At 33.1% G+C, this 20,570-nt stretch overlaps 1 protein-coding gene across 1 annotated transcript in view; it reads left to right on the forward strand.

The window, feature by feature from the left end:
• The window catches only part of LOC149423746 (uncharacterized), a 55,790-nt gene that overhangs the window by 26,997 nt on the left and 8,223 nt on the right, over nt 1-20,570 (forward strand). Inside the window, exons 3-6 of the mRNA XM_089632097.1 lie at nt 618-705; nt 846-931; nt 8,716-8,823; nt 12,644-12,703. Coding sequence (XP_089488223.1) covers nt 618-705; nt 846-931; nt 8,716-8,823; nt 12,644-12,703 — 342 coding nt within the window. The remainder of the gene's footprint in view (nt 1-617; nt 706-845; nt 932-8,715; nt 8,824-12,643; nt 12,704-20,570) is intronic.

The raw sequence follows: 20,570 nt of genomic DNA on the forward strand, positions 1-20,570 counted from the left end.
CCCAGGACCCTTGTCTTGCCGGGACACCGTTCTACCACTGAGCTAATGGGACCATATCCCCCTCGGTCACTTTTAACTGTATCATACTTCGAATAAGAACTACCAACATTGTCTTCATTTTTTCACCGCACATTTTTACTGGCAACTATCTTTATGTATGAACGCAAGATTCAACCCGAACTAAATGCAATCTAGACAACGGTTTTTAGATAAACCTATCTTATTTTTTATTTTAATGTGCGACATCTATTGACTTTTCTGCAAGTCTAGGATGAATATTTATTTTTTGGAAAAACTTTATTGAGTAAAACCTCAAATGGTAATATTTAATTATTGTATTTTATGTAAGTGTCCCTGCAAGACAAGGGTCCTGGGTTCGAGTCCTAGATGTGACCGTATCCTTTTCTGATTTTTCTGTTTCAGATTTTCGTTTAGAAATCGCTTATATTGTCTTCAATAATTAAATATTACAATTTGAGGTGTTACTCAATAAAGTTATTCCGTAAAATAAATACTTATTTCTTTCTTGAAAAATATGTTCTTAGTTAAATGGCTTTGATTTAATTTTTATTTTCATTACAATTACAATACTTATTGTGTTATTTTATTTGTTACAGAATGTGTCGATCCTCGTGGTGCTTTTGTATATTTGGAGATTAGGGGTAAATGCAAGGAAATATGGAGATCTTGAAGATGTATATTACGGTATGAAAATGATCGAATAACTACTTAATTTTTGTATTTTAACTTTAATTTAATGTGATTAAATTAAAATGATATTGCATTCAACATTTTATCATAAGTCTTAAAAACATATTTTTATAAGGTTTTGTATTATTTTTCAGGTGTTCAAATTTCTTATATCGCCATAATTGGCACACAGACCTTCATGGTTGGACTCAGCATTCTGCTATTTTACGGTGTACTTAAGGTAAGCCCAATGAATCTAATAAAATGTGACAAATTGTCGGTTTAACTATCAAATTGCGGGTCTACGCCGTTTCTAAAAAATAGCTTAATATTTAATATAAAATTAGAAGAAAAATGTTTCATTATTCCTAATGTAATGTAATTTGTAATATTTTGATATTTAAACCAACGATACGCAAGTATAAATATACCGCTGAAAGATCCGTTGTAACCAATCTCTAAAATGTAATTGTTTTCCTAATCGCTAAGTCGTTCGCTAAGTGATTACTTTGATGTTTGGAGATTCTATGTCTCAGTAGGTAATATAATCTTTATTCCCTTTTCTCTCTTCCAATTACTGTAGGGTGGGCGGATGTATTATATGTATACATATATCCACCCTTATTTTACATACAATCTCGAATAACTTATAGTTAATAATATGAACACCCTTTTTATATATATGCATGAAACTCACTACTCACATATATGTAAAGGGAAAACTGAACATGTATGTATACCCTACTCACTATGATAATGAGGTTGCTATGAAACATGTAGAGCTCTGTGGTTATTTTTGTTATTCCAAGACTGGGTAGTTTCATCCTAAAGCCGTGGTTTGGCTATGTTTATGTTCAACCAAAACTATACGTTTTCAGAACATGGTTTTACAATGAAACAATCTTACCTTATTGTAATGAGTGTTTTTTATATTATGATGTTTTTAGATTTTTACTGCTTCATCAAAACTACATTATTTCAAGCCGGTTTCGAAACAAGAGTTGACACGAATACAGTAGCTTGCCTATTCAGATACACACCTACCATATGTTTTAAACTAGTCGTTAATATAAAATATTATTTTTTTAATTTTCTTAAAATCATGTAATTATTGTAGGTACGGTGGGTTTATTGGTTATTTTTTTATAGGTCAGTAGTAGCAATAGCACAGTTCATCTCGAATTTCATGTTCAGCTCGCTTCAATTACAGTTTTTTTTTAATAAGTCAGTAAAAACAGGAGCTAAGTTCATTTTAGATTGCATGTTCTGATCCCTTCAATGACAGTTTTTTATAGGTCAGTAGCAGCTCAGTTTATCTCGGATTTCATGTTCTGATGGATTCAATGACAGTTTTTTTTAATAAGTCAGTAGTAACAGGAGCTAAGTTCATTTTAGATTTCATGTTCTGATCCCTTCAATGACAGTTTTTTATAGGTCAGTAGCAGCTCAGTTTATCTCGGATTTCATGTTCTGATCCCTTCAAGGACAGTTTTTTGTAGGTCAGTAGTAGCAAGAGCCCAGTTTATCTCGAATTTCATGTTCTGATCCCTTCAAGGACAGTTTTTTATAGGTCAGTAGCAGCTCAGTTTATCTCGGATTTCATGTTCTGATCCCTTCAAGGACAGTTTTTTTGTAGGTCAGTAGTAGCAAGAGCCCAGTTTATCTCGAATTTCATGTTCTGATCCCTTCAACGACAGTTCTTTATAGGTCAGTAGTAGTAGGAGCTCAGTTTATCTCGGATATAATGTTCTGTTAATAATTTTTTTATGTCATGTTCTCCATTATACTACACCTGCAAAACTTCACATGCTACTATGATTTAATATTTAAACAGTTTTGAGTAGTTAAAGTAGTTGATTAATTATTTCGTATCCAACTCAATATTTTATTATTAAGCCGCATTTAGAATGGTTATATGATGAAATTAGGCAGGTGAGAATTCCAAGTACCAAAATTTCATTGCCAGAATTACACATGGAGAGAACTACGTTTTCATAAATTACACCCACTGGAATTACAAACGTCATAAAAACCTAACCTAACTTTAATTTAGTTCTTTTTTTCAAATTTGATTTTTATAACTTTTTGATAACATTTATTCTATTGAAAAAAGGGTCACTTTTGAACACATTGCTTCTATTGATAAGAGGATCACCTGTTAGTTTTTCATAATGCGGAGTGGGTATAACATGAATAATTCAATAAATAATAATGCATTGCTTGCTTGTTGCATACACGACTGACAAATATAAGAGTTATACTGGTAATTTCGGTAATCCCGAGTTTGTTGCCCAAGCAAAGTATTTCTAGAGTTAGTTAATTTTTTAATTTTTTTTAATGAGCTCCTCACAGGAGCCTCTGAGGAAAATAATTTCCCTCAGGGCCTATGTCATCTTTGGTGAGGTTGTGTAAGGGTCTTTTTAGGAATTTTTTTTTTTTGTAAAGAAAGTCGAACATTCCCAGGTTACGAATAACCTGACAATACTTGAAAATCTCCTACTACCACCACAGCAAGCTGAAAATGTTGCTTGTGTTGTGATGGAGGACTTAGCCAGCCGAGGAATTGAACACACTACGCCTGGGTGGGACCCAAACGCGATGTCAACTCGGCCACCGACAGGACCTTGGAAATGGAGGATAAGAAGTTCTGGGAAGGAAAAGGTACAAGGGGTAGGAAGGAATCTGGGTCCAGTTGGAGAGGTTAATAGATCTCCCTCCACCAGTATCTGATGATCCGGCTTGTTATGCAGTTGATGAACATACACATCCGCCGCCAAGATCCGGATAAACCTCACCCCATGAACTGGGCGCCAATGTTAATTCACCAAACATAGTTAACCACTTAAGGTAACCTATGGCAGAGGTGTTGGTTATTCAATAAATGGTTTCCCGGGCGGGGGTACCCATACCCGCCTTCCAAATTAAAAAATATCAATATAAAAGCTTTTGAATAACATATTTTAATAAACTCAATTTTACAGATTAAAGTACTTGTAAGACAGTCAGTATAATTCCATGTTTTTGATAACGATTACTCGCATTGTTAGTTTTGTTTATTTATTCCTTTAGATTTAAACACAGTACAATATGATACAAGATATAATTAAAATATTTTTAGTGATTATAGATTATTGTACCTTATCAGGTCGAAATTATTGGTTCCTAACTAGGCAAATTTCCCGTTCCAAGGAACCAAAATATGTGAAAGTAAGTGTGTAATTTGTCTATGTCTATAATATATCTCATTGATGTTTTAATTTGGGATGTTTAATCGTTACAATCTTATGATAGAATCGAACTTGAGCTGTTGTGTATGTTTCAGTTGTGTAGGAGCAATAATTAGAATAGTGGAAGATACATATAGTGTGTGATTAGTCTATACTATGTCTATTTATTATGTGACGTTTTTTAACATTTTTTCAGATTCTCCTCTACCCAGTCCAATCAACCATTTAGTTATTATTGGGCCTATGTAGGAAATATTACAAGATTTTATGTTTAATTCAAGGGGGATTTTGTTTTACAGTTTAGGTCCCAAGTATGTGTGTGTCTTTTGATACTTTGCCGTATTACTCGTAAGGATCAATAATTTCTGGTGTGGCGTCTTGTGATATGTTTATGGTAAATTTTATTAATATTATCTAGATTTTTATGTACATGGATAATAACATTTTTATATAGTTTTAACGAACATCAAGTACATTAAATTGAATTAGTATTATCTAAAATTATATTTTAAAAATGTACGTATGCCACGGCAGGTACTTTTAATCTGCGGAAACCGTACTCAAATTCATATTTTATTTTCTGTTGCTGAAATCCTTATAAATTGTTGTCGAATGTGATTGCTATGGTTCTACACTAACTAGTCTTCTAGTCCAAATAAAAAAAACACTTATAATAAAACAACACTCTTAAGGTTTCAAAGAGTAAAAAAAAAAAAAAATTGAACATAGGAGATAAAAGCTCTGGTGTACCTACATCAAAAGCTCAGGCTTTAAGAGATTTTCACTTTAAATTTGATCTAGGGCAATTGCACCATGTATCAGACGCTTTTGTATTTTTTTTGTTTTTGTACCGATAACGAGTAAGGCACTAATCCGACGATTAATCAGAGCGACTGCGATCATTTTTAGGTCAGTGATTTAACGTGTTTAAAACCCGTTTAATTTAAAAACACTTTTGAACGTTGATATTTTTCAGATAAAAAAAATTATGTTCAACCGCACAAAAGTGTTGTGAGGCTGAAGGTAGTCGGGAGGGGAAGGAATACCGAACTATTCAGGTCTAGTCACCAAACATGGCCAAAGTCATTTCAAGCAACGTTTCAATTCTGAATGTTGGTCTTAGACAAGGGCGATACTGAGATTATTTTCCACTCTAGAACGTGTTGCATATATAGTTTGTATTATTTTAAATGAGTAATTTGTGGAATAATTCAAATTAATCAAATTACGGGATTTGAACCCGTGACCTGCAGCTTGCTAGATTAAAGCCTTACCCCTCGACCACAGAGTCTGTCAAACAAAACTCTGTACGAAAGTCTATAAATGCTCACTTATTCATATTTTTAAAAGTTTCAAAACAACGTTGTGCAGGTAAATTATTATACGCACAGCCACAAACACGTTGTACATTTTTTTAGAGGTACTAGATCACTAGAACTGTTGAGAAATTACGTTAGTTTAAATTTAATAAACTTATACTATGCATAGTTTTACCGACCGAATAAAATGATTATCACCAACTGCGAAATTTATCTAACTCTCCGTAAAACTAGTTCTGCAGGATTTCTAATTATTCAAATCGCTCCCTAGTTCGGAAATACCGCAAACAACTGCCGTAAGAAACTTTTTGATGGCAATCTATTGTAAAACGACCTAGCAAAACTTTCAGGATATCCAAGGGAAATATAACATTATGTTAAATAACTTCATAATAATTTGAACTATTAAAATTAATGTTATGCGCAATGGTCTCTCATTTTGTTGTGTTAAAGTAAAGCTTTATGATAGGAAAACTTAACACGTTGATGGAAGAGTATCAAAAAAGAAATTTAAGTATATTTTCTTTGATTTCAGACTAAAGTGGACATCGTTTTTTAAAAAAAAAATATTATTCTTTAAACTCTGACTGCACGTTCCTATATTATATTCACCAGTCAAAGGGGAACATTTAAAGAAAAAACGGAACTTCGTCTGTTGTCCGTTTTTATCAGATCAACTAGGTATTTTTTTAACGTGACATTAAAATTTTAACTTATCAATTAAATACAATATGGTAACTTGCCATTATCAAAATACGGTAATTATTCGGGATCGCTGGCCACGGCTAATTCGAAATATTTTAAATAAAACCTTTTGATTTGCCATTATTAACATAAAAGAAAACTGTCTGAATTTGGAAAATTTTAATTTTTAATTACGTTAAATCGAAATTCGCTTTGGTTGTATGGGATGACAGCCAACATAATTTCTGTTGACGACATTTTCTTATGTTGGTATTCCTGATTGCATAGTGGGCATTCATAGTTGCTAGAATTTTTACCAGTTGCTTAAAATGCAAATTAGGTAGATTATTTTGGCCGAACTCTCAAAACCCGAAAAATAAAATAAACGTATTTAGGCATGTTTTACAAATAAATATTAAAAAAAGGTTAGGTTATTATAGGTTAGGTTAAGTTATGTTAGGATAGGTTAGATTAGTTTATGATGGTTAGGTTAGGTTAGGTTTGGTTAGGTTAGGTTATTTTGGGATGGGTTAGGTTAGGTTAGCTTAGGTTTTTTTGGGTTGGGTTAGGTTAGGAAAGGAAACGAAAGGTTAGGTTAGGTTAGGTTAGGTTAGGTTAGGTTAGGTTAGGTTGGGTTAGGTTGGGGTTGGTTAGGTTAGGTTATGTTAGGTTTGGTTAAGAAAGGTTTGATAAGGTTAAGTTAGGTTAGGTTATGATATGTTATGTTATGTTAGGTAAGGTTAAATAAAATAAGGTTTAGTTAAATAAATTAAGGATAGGTGAGGTTAAATAAAATAATAATAATAAGACCAAAATATATAATTTATGCTTTTTAGGTAGGCACTATTTTTCCGGAATATTATATTACATTATACATTTTTTAAAATTTACGTTTTCCAATTGTCTCTAGCCGTTCGTTTTTAAGCCGCTTGTGTAGATTCAGGAATACCAATTAACTGACTAAATCAGTAATTCCAAATGTGGTCTATATGGACCCCCGGGGGTTGAATTTGACCTGTAGGGGGACAATGTAAATGAAAAAAAATTGGGGTGAAAGCAATGGAAATGGGGGTCCACGAGAGTTGGTCCCATTTAGGCAGGTCGTCACCAAAATGTTGGATTCCCGTAAATATATTAGTCGACGTACGCATATTTCTTAAAATTGGGTAAGCAGGCTATTCGATTCGTGGTCAACTAGTGATTCAACTACAAAATTTAGTCCAAATTTGTACCAGATTTTTGCAAAGTTGCCCAGACTTGAAAAAATTGTGCGTGCACGGACTTAAATAGTTTATTTATAAATACGAATGTCAGACACAAACGTTATTCATTTATTTCCCAAATTCTGAGAAGAAAAGAAAAAAAAATCACAAATATAAATGTTAACTAGTGTTTTGTAGCCATATTTAATGCTATGATAGTTAGTTTAGAAATAAAAAAATATTAAAATGTCAAACATTATCAAAAATTATAACATAAAGAGACTTATGACACTTTCATTTAATTATTTATTCAAATTTAAAATGTAACAACTAGGAAGATTAGTTGGATTTTGTCATGAGCGACCGTGTAAAATGATCGATCGACCCATCTCTGTTTTGGTTGATTACTATTTACTTTTTATAAATGTATCTTCATTAGACGTGAGTTATTTTTACAGCCGATATACGAATCATGCATATTGAAGAAATAATAAAATATTTATTTGTTGGAATAACTTTATTGAGTAAAACCTCAAATTGTAATATTTAATTATTGAAGACAATATTAGCGATTTCTAAACGAAAATCTGAAACAGAAAAATCAGAAAAGGATACGGTCACATCTAGGACTCGAATCCAAGACCCTTGCTTTTCCGGGACAAGATGTGACCTACATGTGATCCTATATTGTCTTCAATAATTAAATATTAACATTTGAGGTTTTACTCAATAAAGTTATTCCAAAAAATAAATATTCATCCTAGACTTGCAAAAAAGTCAATAGATGTCGCACATTAAAATAAAAAATAAGATAGGTTTATCTTAAAGACGCTGTCTAAATTGCATTTAGTTCGGGTTGAATCTTGCGATCATACATAAAGATAGTTGCCAATAAAAAATGTGCGGTGAAAAAATGAAGACAATGTTGGTAGTTCTTATTAGAAGTGTGATACAGATAAATGTGACAGAAGGGGATATGGTCCCATTAGCTCAGTGTTAGAGCTGTGCCCCGGCAAGGCAAGAGCCCTGGGTTCGAGTCCTAGATTTGACCGTATCCTTTTCTGATTTTTCTTTATCAGATTTTTGTTAAGAAATCCCTTATATTGTCTTCAATATTGAAATAATAAAATAGTATAATCAATAAGTATTTCATCTTCTTAAAATTAATAAAAATTTAAATAAAAATAAACACCTGTTTGTGTCTTAGGAGAACAGTACCCGCTAGTTTGCGTGTAATAACTAAAATAGTTTGACCTCGAGAACACAAAACCTCCCTGACGTCTCTAGAATAATATCTCTTAGAAACACAAGTAAGAAGAAGACATTATGCTGTCAACGTTGCTTACCCTTACATTATGAGAAAGTATGACAGGGCCTGTTTATTTATATAATTCATCTAAATATAACAAACCTCTTCACAACAGCTGTTTAATCATTTCGCAAGGCTACACACACAGATAACAAACACAACCTAGTGAAGTAATTGCTTTGAAACGTGAGGAAAATGTGTACCAACGCAAATATTTTTTACTTTGCTAATGAAATTAAAACGCTCCGGCTATTTTTTAAAAGCTTCCGTTATTTTGTTCACAGGAAAAATCACCATTAGTGGTACCATGGATCATTGGCTGTATAACCTTTATGGCTTTAGAGGCTATGGCGATGGTGTATTCAAATGTACTGAGAGATCATGTTAATAGGGTATGTTACCTCCGCATTTAATTCATGTTAATATGTAAATGTTTTATATCTTGATGCAATTACTGCCTTTAAAATTATTGTTTTTATTTTCATTTTACGCAATTTAATTGTTGTTTAACCTATTCTCTTATCTTTGTTTAACCAACATAATATGTATGCAATATGAATAACTAAATATTTTAACAAACTATTTGCATGGCACCAATCTTACTTTGGTATAATAATTGTTGAAAATAAATAAGTGGGGGAGAATTAGGTAAATGCAAACTTATCATATTAAAAATAAAAATATATTATTTCTGCTTTTTCTCCCTGTATTCTGGGTTTTTATGTGACACCTCACAAGAGCGCCCACGTCTGTACAGTATAAAAGCAGGGGAGCTATGTGGGATATGATATGGGCTGTAGGAAGGGATTTATTAATGCGGGTCTTGAAGAGGCCCAGATTATATGAAGGAGGAAAAAAGATGCCGGTACCTCGTTCCACATACGAGTCATCTTAAACGAAAACGGGTCGAAGAAGCGGCCCGTTCTCATGAAGCCAACAGCAACTGTGAACGGTGTTCCGCTCGTATACGTCGAGTTTACCTGGTGCACCGGGTATCAATGCTGCTACCTCCCTAGAGCAGGTTCCATTAAAATACCGATAAAACAGACGCAGCATGCCGCCTGTTTATTAGAGATGGCAACTGGTCTGTTAATCAAAGCGCCCTATTTTGCACATAACCATGTAGGTTTATCAAGTATAGTGGGGCTCCAACCTAGAGGTGGCTCCCGAATTCAATTTTTGGGCGTACTTGAGATTTGTGTAGGTTTAGCTGTTTATTGTATTTTTTTATGTAACTAAAATGTTTATGATTCTTCCATATATTTATGAAGTAATTTTTTTTCTTATTGTGTCGTAATTAATTTTATTTGTTATTATTGTGACATGTCTATTATATGGTTTTGTAGAAATGTACAATTGAACTCGAGGACCTATAGAAAAATATCTGTTGTCTGTAAGTAATTGGTGTTTTAATATCGCATAGACTTTGATAATAATTGTGAATTTCAACATTTTATAATAAAAAAGTGAAACGAAGAAGATGCCTGGGTACAAGTAGAGCATATAAAAATTAAGCGTTAAACTTTTCCATGGCGGTTCGATAACGGACTCCATTACCTCTTTAAGTTTGAAAGGAAATATTAAAACAACCCTGAAAAACTTCAATCTGGGTTAATGAAATAAAGTAAATCATCATTACTCTTCCCGCTGAGCTTTTTCTTCGAGACTAATTCGTAACTCGACTTGTAAATAAATTTGTAAACTCCTCTCATCCCCCGAACTCGGGTCATTAATCTAAATTCTCAATTTACTTACACTGGATTTTTTGTTCGCTTTCTTGAACAGTTGAATAGTGCCTCACAATTAGGGGCTGTGCTAATGTCACTTTTCTCCTCGACATTCATCCCCCAAAGTTGTGAGTTTTGTAAGCCTAGTAAATATTATTTTGAACTTATTTATTTGTAAAAATCATTAATTTGAAAGTAGGTATATATGGTCTTAAAATAATGCAGGGTTTTCCAATAAGAGGTGTTATTTTGAATAGCCCACTATTTCGGTAGATGTTACTTTTAAAGCTGTCATTTTTTAACATTTGACAAGTAGAAACTACGCCATTAATAAAAATGGAACGATACACGCTTCAACAAAGCATTGAAATTATTAAAATTCACTTGAGTGAATCGAATGCAAATCATCTTGAGTGATGAGGCCCATTTCCACCTCGGTGGCTTCGTCAACAAGCAAAATTGTCGCATCTGGGGCTCGGAAAACCCAAGAGTTATTGTTTAAAAGCCTCTTTATCTTCAACGTGTGACTGTTTGGTGGGGTTTATGGTCTGACGGAGTCTTTGGACCTTACTTTTTCTAAAATGAGGCTGGAGCAATAGTTACGGTGAATGGATTGCGCTATCGAGAGATGATTAATGATTTTTTATGGCTAGAATTGAATGGTATTGATCTGGACAACGTTTACTTTTAACAAAACGGCGCTACGTGCCAAACAAGCAATGAAACCATTGATCTTTTACGATGGAATATCAAAATAACACCTCTTATTGGAAAACCCTGTATTATACTAACTAATTAGCTTCTTCATTTGGGTTAGTTGCAATATACACCTACATAAGTTGTAGAAAATAAAATAAGAATACCTCAAGCTTCTGCTTTGGCATATATTTTTTTAGCTTCTTTTAATGTTACGCAACATATTATTTCGACTATTGATATGACTTGGCTGAAGTGTTTCTTTTACTCGATGGTCACATTATTCTGGCACTCTCTTCTCCATCCTTTCACTATACATATCCAAGCCTTCCAAGTGTTCACACTTTAATCAGTGTTCAGTTTACAACTTTAGATTGTTTTCTTCTAATTCGTTATCCGGTTTAAGTAGTTATTTAGTAATCGCTACGTCGAACTCTTTTTTTAAGGAATACTTTTACCAGTTTTATGCCATAAATTAATAGTGTTGATTGATAAAGATATTTCGATGTAAATACGCGAAAAAAATGCTTTGAGCTACTATCACACCCCTATTTAAATACAGCTTTCTTAAATTCTTTTACGCGAAATGTTGTTTGTTGAGTTAGCAAGAATATTTTTTTAACGCTTTCTCTGTTCAACGTGTGTTTTTTGAAATTTTAGAACAACCCATTAATCTTACTCCTACAGAGGTGGTGTTGTTTTCCAGAGAGGTTGTTTTTTAACACTACCCATCATTCAACACTAAATTGCTTTTAAAACGAGTTTATTTGTATATTTAAACCAACGATGATAACGCTCTCTTTAAATCTTCGAATTGATAAAACCTTGAACATTCGTAAATGTTTTTGAAAATCACAAAATATCTGTTAGCGCTCCTTATTTCAATAAATTTATGGTGACTTTGACTGTCTAAATTAATTAACAATCGAGAAAATTTTAGTCTGGGAAGGATAAAAAGAAAAAAAAATTTTTTTGAAGAAAACTGTGGTAACTTGTTAATAGTAGAAAGTTGGTTTACAGTATGATAGTTTCTTTGTAGCACGACAGTTTGTTTATAGTAGGACAGTTTGTTTGTAGTATGACAGTTTGTTTGTAGTATGACACTTTCTTTGTAGTATTACAGTTTGTTTGTAGTATGATAGTTTGTTTGTAGTATGAAAGTTTGTTTGTAGTATGAAAGTTTGTTTGTGGTATGACAGTTTGTTTGTAGTATGGCAGTTTGTTTGTTGTATGACAGTTAGTTTGTAGTATGACAGTTTTCTTGGACATTCACCAAATTCGGTGAATAAGATTTTAACCTTCATATTTTTTTGGCAGAATCAATTAAATTTCTGAATTCTTCAGAAAATGTAATAATTATAGTTTTGATTCTTCTTTCCTAGAAGATTATTCAGCAATCCCTTGTTTCAGTAGGCGCATTTGCTTTCCCTACGATGCTATTATATTTTACTTCAGGTAAATCTCAATCCTTGCAAAGCGTCTACATCTACGCCGATTCGTTTTCACCACACAGATTGGTAGAACCACAAACAATAAAAAAATGTTTAAATAGATCGAACAAATCAACTACAAAATATAGCGTTTGTCAGATGCAATTCTTTACATTAAAAACTTCGGTATATGATTACTAATTATATTGTGGCGGTTTGCTCCAAAAGTTTTAATTTTTAATAAAACATCATCAGTCATCAACAAGTATTTTTGAAGTGATTTATCAAAACAAATAAACTTTTTCATATTTTTTAATGTTTTATAAGCCTGACTAATATTGTGATGTTTTTTCTTTCAGCAATTTGATTCCGTTTGTAAAGCGGAAGTCTCTTTCTTTTTATCCAGAGGTGTACTAAATGTAAGTTTCCATTATTTTCTTAAATAAAATATCTTTTTTACTTTTAGAATACGACTTATCTGCCTACGTTTTTCAGCATAATAAGACATTCATTTTAATACAAAGTAAGAATTACAAAAAAAAATACAAAGATAATATGTTATGTTTCGATAATTTATTGAGAAAAATAAAACAAATTAATTTTAAAATAAATGCAATATTTATACAACACTCGTACTGGATATTATTTTTAGATTATCAACGAAATTTATTATGTAATAAGCCAAGTAACACGAATCATTACTACTTCACCCCATAAAATGCGAATATTTTCCACATTGAATAAAATAACGTTTATATTGAGATACTTAAGCCGACAAAACTTTCTTTGAAGTAAATATAAATTATTCTTTCTATGTCATTGTCGTCCCACTGCGTCGGCGTATTTGCCTTACAAATTTGTATTCGTGTAATTTGAGCTTCTTATGAATGAGATATTAATTAGGCAGGGTTGTAAGTACACTTTACAAGTATAAAGACGACGTGCGTCAAAGTCAGGTGTTAGTCGTAACGTAACCAACTAAGGATTTTGCTTATACTACGATATATGAAGCAAACACTTAGAACAAACCTTCATATTATTAAAGTATTAGATTTATCTGAGCTGAGAGTTATACATAAGCCTTACCTTTGATATTTAGCTCTTGGTGGTAAAGGTAAAAGTCTTCTAATCAAACTGAAGCCTTTTGAACATAACATGTGGTAGATAATATTATCGAGAGTTATTTATATTTTACTTATAAAATTATATTACTAAAAATTTGAATCTTTTTACATTTAATAATCATTAAGAACGACAATAATAATTAGACATGGATATATCGAAGAATTATAGTCGTTTTCATGACTTGCGTAACATATATTTTATATTTAAATATCTTAACTATTTGTTTAAAATGTAAGTGTTCATTTGTGAAATATCTTAAATGTCCGAAAGTTCTTCACAATTGCTTTGAAATTTTGACACAAAATTGCATTCGAATACGCGTGTTTTTAAATGCATATATTTTAGATGGTTCCATGATAACTTAACACAGTGAAAATTCAACACACTTTTAAAAAATGATATAAAGTAACTTAACCTAACCCAACCTAACCTACTTAACCCAGTTAATAAAATTTTTGTTTCATCACTTTCCATGACTTTATATAACTTTTTAAAGATGTGATGAATTATCATTGTGATGATTTATCCGGTCACCATTTTAGATTTTTGTCACCTATTACAAGGGAAAACATGTTTTTTTTTAATACTGCGCCATCTATTGGACTAACATGTTTTTTTTAAACAGCGCCATCAAAAGCAACACGCGCTATTTTTTCTCTATCTGCACAGAAGGACTTGGCCACAACAACGCGTGGTAGGTAGGGTACGGCTAGTAAAATAATATTGATCCCACAATAAATAAATTTTGTTTCTTTCAAAATAAGAAATAATAATATTGAGTTAGTTGTCCAAATTTTTAAGAGCAGTCTCAACAATCAAGAGCTTCGGATAGATTGTCACATTTTTTTATGCATTACTTTTACTTTTCCTCGTGTGGGCACCAATTATAATTAAAGACAATATTTTTGCAAATTGAAAATTTGAAAAAAAAATCACAGTTACAGATCAAAATATGAATTTTCAAAATCTTGTTTGATGCTGGAACTAATTAACCAAACTCATCAAGTTCAATCTTTTTTAATAACATATTTTATCTTTCAATATATTGTCTTACTCTTAATACGAATATAATACGAATATAATTTACTGAGAAAAGACTCATTTTAGTTTTTAAGTTCATTCCAAACCAACATTTTACGGAAAGTGAAATTTTCATATTTTACGTGCTTTCAATTAGTGAAATAACACTCATAGGGGTGGTTTTTATCCCCCTTTTTTAATGCCTTACCATTGTATAATCTCTTGTGTACTTAACCCCTCCGAAAATCGCCATGTAAGCACTTTAACTGTCTTTAACGAAATGACATTTTACGAAAACTTTTTGTTATTACCGCTTCACAATTAAAGCTCTATAAATGAAACATTTCTGAACGTAGCCGAATAGTAAAAACTGTTTTAGAAAAGTTACAAAATAAGCTTTCAAATTATTATATTACAAATAAATATTAGCATTTTTAAATATTAAAATTTAGAACGCAAACATTAAAAATAGGTTAAAAATGACTCACGTCATGTTTTTAGGTGAAAATGGTACTAAAATCACAGATTATGTAAACAAAAATATTTATTCTATTGTATATATGTGTAATAAACACTTTTATCACCTCATTTTTTTATCATTTCATATAAAAATATTTTATAAAAATTTAATATGTGAAGCGCGTGGCGCTACCGGCAGACATTTTGCGCGGATAAAAATTTTGTGTCAATTATGCGACTGTCAGCAGATTCCTGTTTTGTATTTCCATAGACAACTTGGTAGTGATGTGTAGCTTGATCTATAATCGACCTTTTAGTTTTTGTTTGAGGGATGTAACTAAAATAATAACGGAGTAAGAACGATTTCTATGGAGAGACACGCGTTGACGTGTAAACACGCTTATTGTACTTGACTGCTGTCGTATTTTTAACGCATATATCTGCTTACGTTGCTGAGGGGTTAATAACGTTAAAAAACTCATAAAAAATGCTACCTGTCAAAATTCAGTGACCATAGACAACTTGGAGCTTTGCGCAGAAATTGTGCAAAATTGTGCAGACTGATCTTGTCTTTAATATATCTCCATAGATATTCATAATAGACGGGTAATTCTTTCACAAATTGCAAGAATTCATAGATGCCCATCATTTAAGACCAAAATCATCCATTGGCTAGTGTTATTTCAGTTAACCAATCACAAGACATTTCTATCACAACAAAAGCGAATACGGATTATTGTAGCATTTGTTTCCCCAAAATAAATTTATAATTTCTATAATGTCCTCTGATGCGACAAAACCTTCTCGCGATGAATACGGTCATCGTAAGAAAAAAAGAGTACTGGACATTACGCTTTCCCCTAATGCCAAAAAAACAGATCCAGAGATCATCACAGTTGACCCTCATTATGAAGATTCTGACTCGGATGATGAGGGATCCCGATGCTCAGATGAGCCTGACGTGTCTCCCAGTGCCTCTGGAGTAGAAGTCCTAAATGACGCCCAATCTCATCTGATGGCACTACAAGACGTCCTGGCAGAAAAAAGCTCAAAGGTATCAAAGGACCAGCAACTTCGAGTTTCAAGAAGCGTATCCGAAGTTCTCCGAGCCGTATCCCAATTGCTTCTGGAGCGCGAGGCTATGCGCGCTGATATGGCAACAGTTACTGCACAGCTTCACATCGCGAGAGAAGAAACAAGGAGCGAGCGAGTAGAAAATAAGCACCTACAAGAAAAAATCAGCTGGAGTCTGACCTTGGTCCTGTCATGCATAGAGTCGCTATGGCAACGGAAGCCAGCCTTTCTTTTGCAGACATTGCCCGGAATAGTTTTGCGGACGCTGTTCGGAATCGTCCTGAAAAAGCATCCAATCCCCCAATCACACGCACGAGGATTCAAGTGGGAAGCCCAAAGCCTTCGGTGTGCATTTTTCCCAAATTAAAGGCCAAAGATAGTGAACAAACAAAGCAGCTTATGAAGGACACTTTCCGACCATCAGATTTAGGTGTACGCGTGACGGGGATCCGGAAAATAAAAAAATAATGGTGTGTTACTCCAGACGGCGACAAAAGAAGACTGTAAAAAAATTTTAAATGCCCCAGCTCTTGTCAATTCTTCAACCCTGAGTGCCCGACTGCCGACCAAAAGACTACCGAGAGTCATATTTTTTAATGTTCCCCGTGAGCTGACTGATGATGATTTCCTGCAGAGCGCTCTTACCGGCATCTCTGGGATAACTGACGTTGGGAGCACCATAGCAAGCTGCAGGCTCAGTCACCTAGCTGGTGCTCGCACAGGATCAACTTGCCACCGGGTCTACGAGGTGCCTGCTAACCTGCGACACATCTTAGTGGAACAGGGAAAGGTCTTTGTGGACTGGACAGTGTGCCGCGTACGTGATTTTATTGGCCTCACAGTATGTTCCAAGTGCCAAATGATCGGTCACTCTTTCAAGTTCTGTAAAGATCAAACAAGATGTGGTCACTGTGGCCAGGATGGTCACGCCCGCGAAAGTTGCCCAAATACTGCTGCGAAGGCAGTTTGCGCCACCTGCATCAGATTTGGAAAGCCCGCCACTCATCCTACCGGAGACAGGGAGAACTGCCCAGCATACCTAGCAGCGCTTTCGAGGGATTTCTCCACGATCAGCTATGGCGTCTAACTACATAGATGAAGACTATGATGTTGACTTTAAGAGAACTAATAGGTTAGACCAATGGACGGAAGAAATGGTAGAAAAAAACAGTGAAGTGGGAAGTTTTATATGTGTGCAAGTTAATATACGATCAATCTCTAAATATTGGGATGTTTTACATGCTAACCTCCAAAATTGTTGGAAAAATATAGATTTATTAATGTTATGTGAAACATCTATAAAAAGTGAACAAACTTGTCTTTTCGAAATTCCAGGTTATAATAGCATCAGTTACTGTCGCACATCCAAATCGGGAGGGGGTATAAGCTTATATATCCGGGATACTTTAATTTTTACACAAAATACATATGAAACAATGTTTTTCGAAAATATCTCATGCCTAATAACATTACCTAATAATACAACACTTAATGTTCTTGCTATTTATAGACCACCAAATCTTAGTAAACAATCTTTTATAAATGAGCTTTCTTCATTACTAACCAAACATTCGAACCGTAATGAAAATATGTTAATATTTGGTGATATAAATATTGATTTGCTAAATTATATTGACGCTATAACGATCAACTATGAAAACACTCTTTCAAATAATTATTTTACTAAATGTATCAGTGACGTTACGAGGGAAGCCATAGCTAAAGGTAAAGTGACACGTACGTGCCTGGATCATATATTTGTTAGGTATATTAATAAGCATAAAGACACGGACATGCTACGTGCTTGTGTATGTGACTTCATTATTGCTGATCACTTTACAACAGGTGTGAGCATTCCATATTATAAAATGAATAAACGTATTGTAAATGAAGTACGGCAGGTCTCAATTTTATCCCAAAAACGTATAGATTGCTCTATTAGAAATTATAACTGGAGTGCTTTACTACAGACAAACGATTGCACTAATTTATATAATCAAATAAAATCCAATTTTAACGAATTGTATGAAAATAGTAGATTAATTATAGATGTCAAACCTAAAGCTCGACCTTGGATAATAAAAGAATGGATGACCGAAGATATTTTATCACATATTAAAAAAAAAGATTTTTTATTTAAACGATGGAAAAATTCACCAACAAATACAATTTATGAAAAACAATATAAATCATTTCGTAATTATGTCACGAAATTAATAATCAAAAATAAAACGGCATTTTATAATGATAGATTTAAGCATCATTTTACAGACAGCAAAAAAACCTGGGATGAAATAAATAAAATTCTAGGACGTAACACAAAGAGTAACTGTGATGATGTTATATCTAGATATATGCTAAAAGATCAATCCGTGGAAATTGTGACAAACCAATTTGTAAACTATTTTTCAGACAGCATTTCTTCAATGGTACACAAATGTGATTTTAGGGCATCAAATATCGTCCCGCTAGAATTGCAACATAGCTTATATATACCACGAGCGTCACTCGCAGACATAGTGAGCATAGTGAAGCTCCTCAAAAATTCAAAGTCTCCTGGCATAGACAACATACGAATGTTTGACATAAAAAGACACATAGATATCCTAGGCCCTATATTAACACATCTGATTAACATAATTTTAACTCAGGCTGTAATACCGGATGAGCTGAAGTGTAGTATTGTCAGACCTATTTATAAAAGTGGAAAACATACCGATATAGGAAACTATAGACCGATTAGTATACTACCAGCTATAGAAAAGATTCTCGAAAAATACTTATCTTTAAAACTAACTAAATACTTGGACTACTTTTCTATAATAGATCCCAATCAATATGGTTTCCAAAAAAAAAAAAGTACCGAAATGTTACTACAGGATTTTTCTAATTTTATAAATAATGAATTGAATAACAAAAGACATGTTTTGGTACTGTTCATAGACAATTCTAAGGCATTTGATACTATAGATACGACGAAATTGTTAAATATTTTGGAGGCAATAGGGGTAAGAGGAAATACACTCAAACTATTCAAAAACTTTTTAACCAACCGCCAAATCAAGGTAAAAATATCAGATAAATTTAGTGAAATAAAAAATGTCAAAACTGGAGTTCCACAGGGGTCAATTTTGGAACCAACATTTTATATTATCTTTGTATCTCTTATGACAAAAATTTTTTCGTTTGTTAAATATTATGTATACGCTGATGATACTGCACTTGTCATATCCCATGAAAATTTATCTATTGCAATGAAATTGTTGCAGCAAGACTTTATTTCTTTATTAAGGTGGTCACATGATTATGGTTTACTAATTAATTCTAAAAAAACAAAACTGATGCATATAAGATCACCACATGCCAAGTATAGCGAGGCACCTCTAATCATATCTCACTCTTTTGACTGCATTCACAACAATATCACACAGCCCTGTGCGTGTACAAATATCGAACTGGTTAACCACTATGTCTATCTAGGAGTTACAGTAGATTGTAACATGAAGTGGGATGTACACATTTCAAAACTGTGTAAGCGCCTTCGGTCTATTGTAGGAAGACTGTATAAAATAAAATATTTTGTGCCTTTAAAAACTATGAAATTGATTTATCTGTCTCTTGCAGAATCTACCGTAAGATATGGGATAACTTCATGGGGTCAATCGTGCAAAACCAACATAAAACATGTACAAATGATTCAAAATGCCATGGTAAAGTTGTTAGTAAGCAAAACCGTTTATAACCAGAGGAGAGACATTAGTATTATGTATAAATCAATAAATGTATTACCGATTCGTGCCCTTATGTGGCAAAAAATTGTATTACAGCATATATCTGACAGTCCGTATAAAACAATGGTGGATCATGTACACAATACACGTTTCATACAAAATAAAGGAATGAAAGTACCTGTGTTTCAAAACAAATATGGTCAAAGAACTCTTGAATACACAATACCTTTAATTTTTAACAAATTGCCATATGAATTAAAAGAAAATTGCTCCATTAATAAATTCTCTTTAATATTAAAATCATGGCTACTAAGGAGTAACCTCGGATTGCAACAATAACATTTGGCTGTCATCAGTTGTTTTGTTTTGCTCTATCTAAAATTAATTTTTTACCATTCTTTTTTGTTTTCTGGCAAAAAAAAAGTGTAGTGTGTTGTGCCTTGAGGTTTCTTCTCCCTCCTGATCTTCCAGGAGTCACTTTTCGCTGCTGATTTCCAGATATTTATAAACTTTTTTACTTCTGTCATTTTTCATACTATTATTGTAGTTGTTTACTGTTGTGAATAATGGAGGAAGATTTCCCTCCTGGACCCCCTACAAAGCCCCCAGATCCCTCTCCAGACCCCCCAGACGGGGAAAATGTAGAAATTTCTGACAGTGATTCTGTCATCTTGACTTCTACCAAAAAAAGGAAATTTACTCCTTCTTCCCCAATAAAACTTGACTCGCCTTCGACTTCACTGTCCCCACCAGCACTTTCTCAACTTCCTCCAACAAACTTTTATTCTCCTCATTCCCGTGGCCCATTCATAGCATACGCCCAAAAAACTGAGCAAGGAAAAACCATCCACCCTCTTGAATTTGGCAAATTCCTATC

The sequence above is a fragment of the Hesperophylax consimilis genome, chromosome 5, assembly GCF_061612785.1.
Source record: "Hesperophylax consimilis isolate HC1 chromosome 5, BYU_Hcon_1.0, whole genome shotgun sequence".
In the NCBI taxonomy this organism is placed as follows: domain Eukaryota; kingdom Metazoa; phylum Arthropoda; class Insecta; order Trichoptera; family Limnephilidae; genus Hesperophylax; species Hesperophylax consimilis.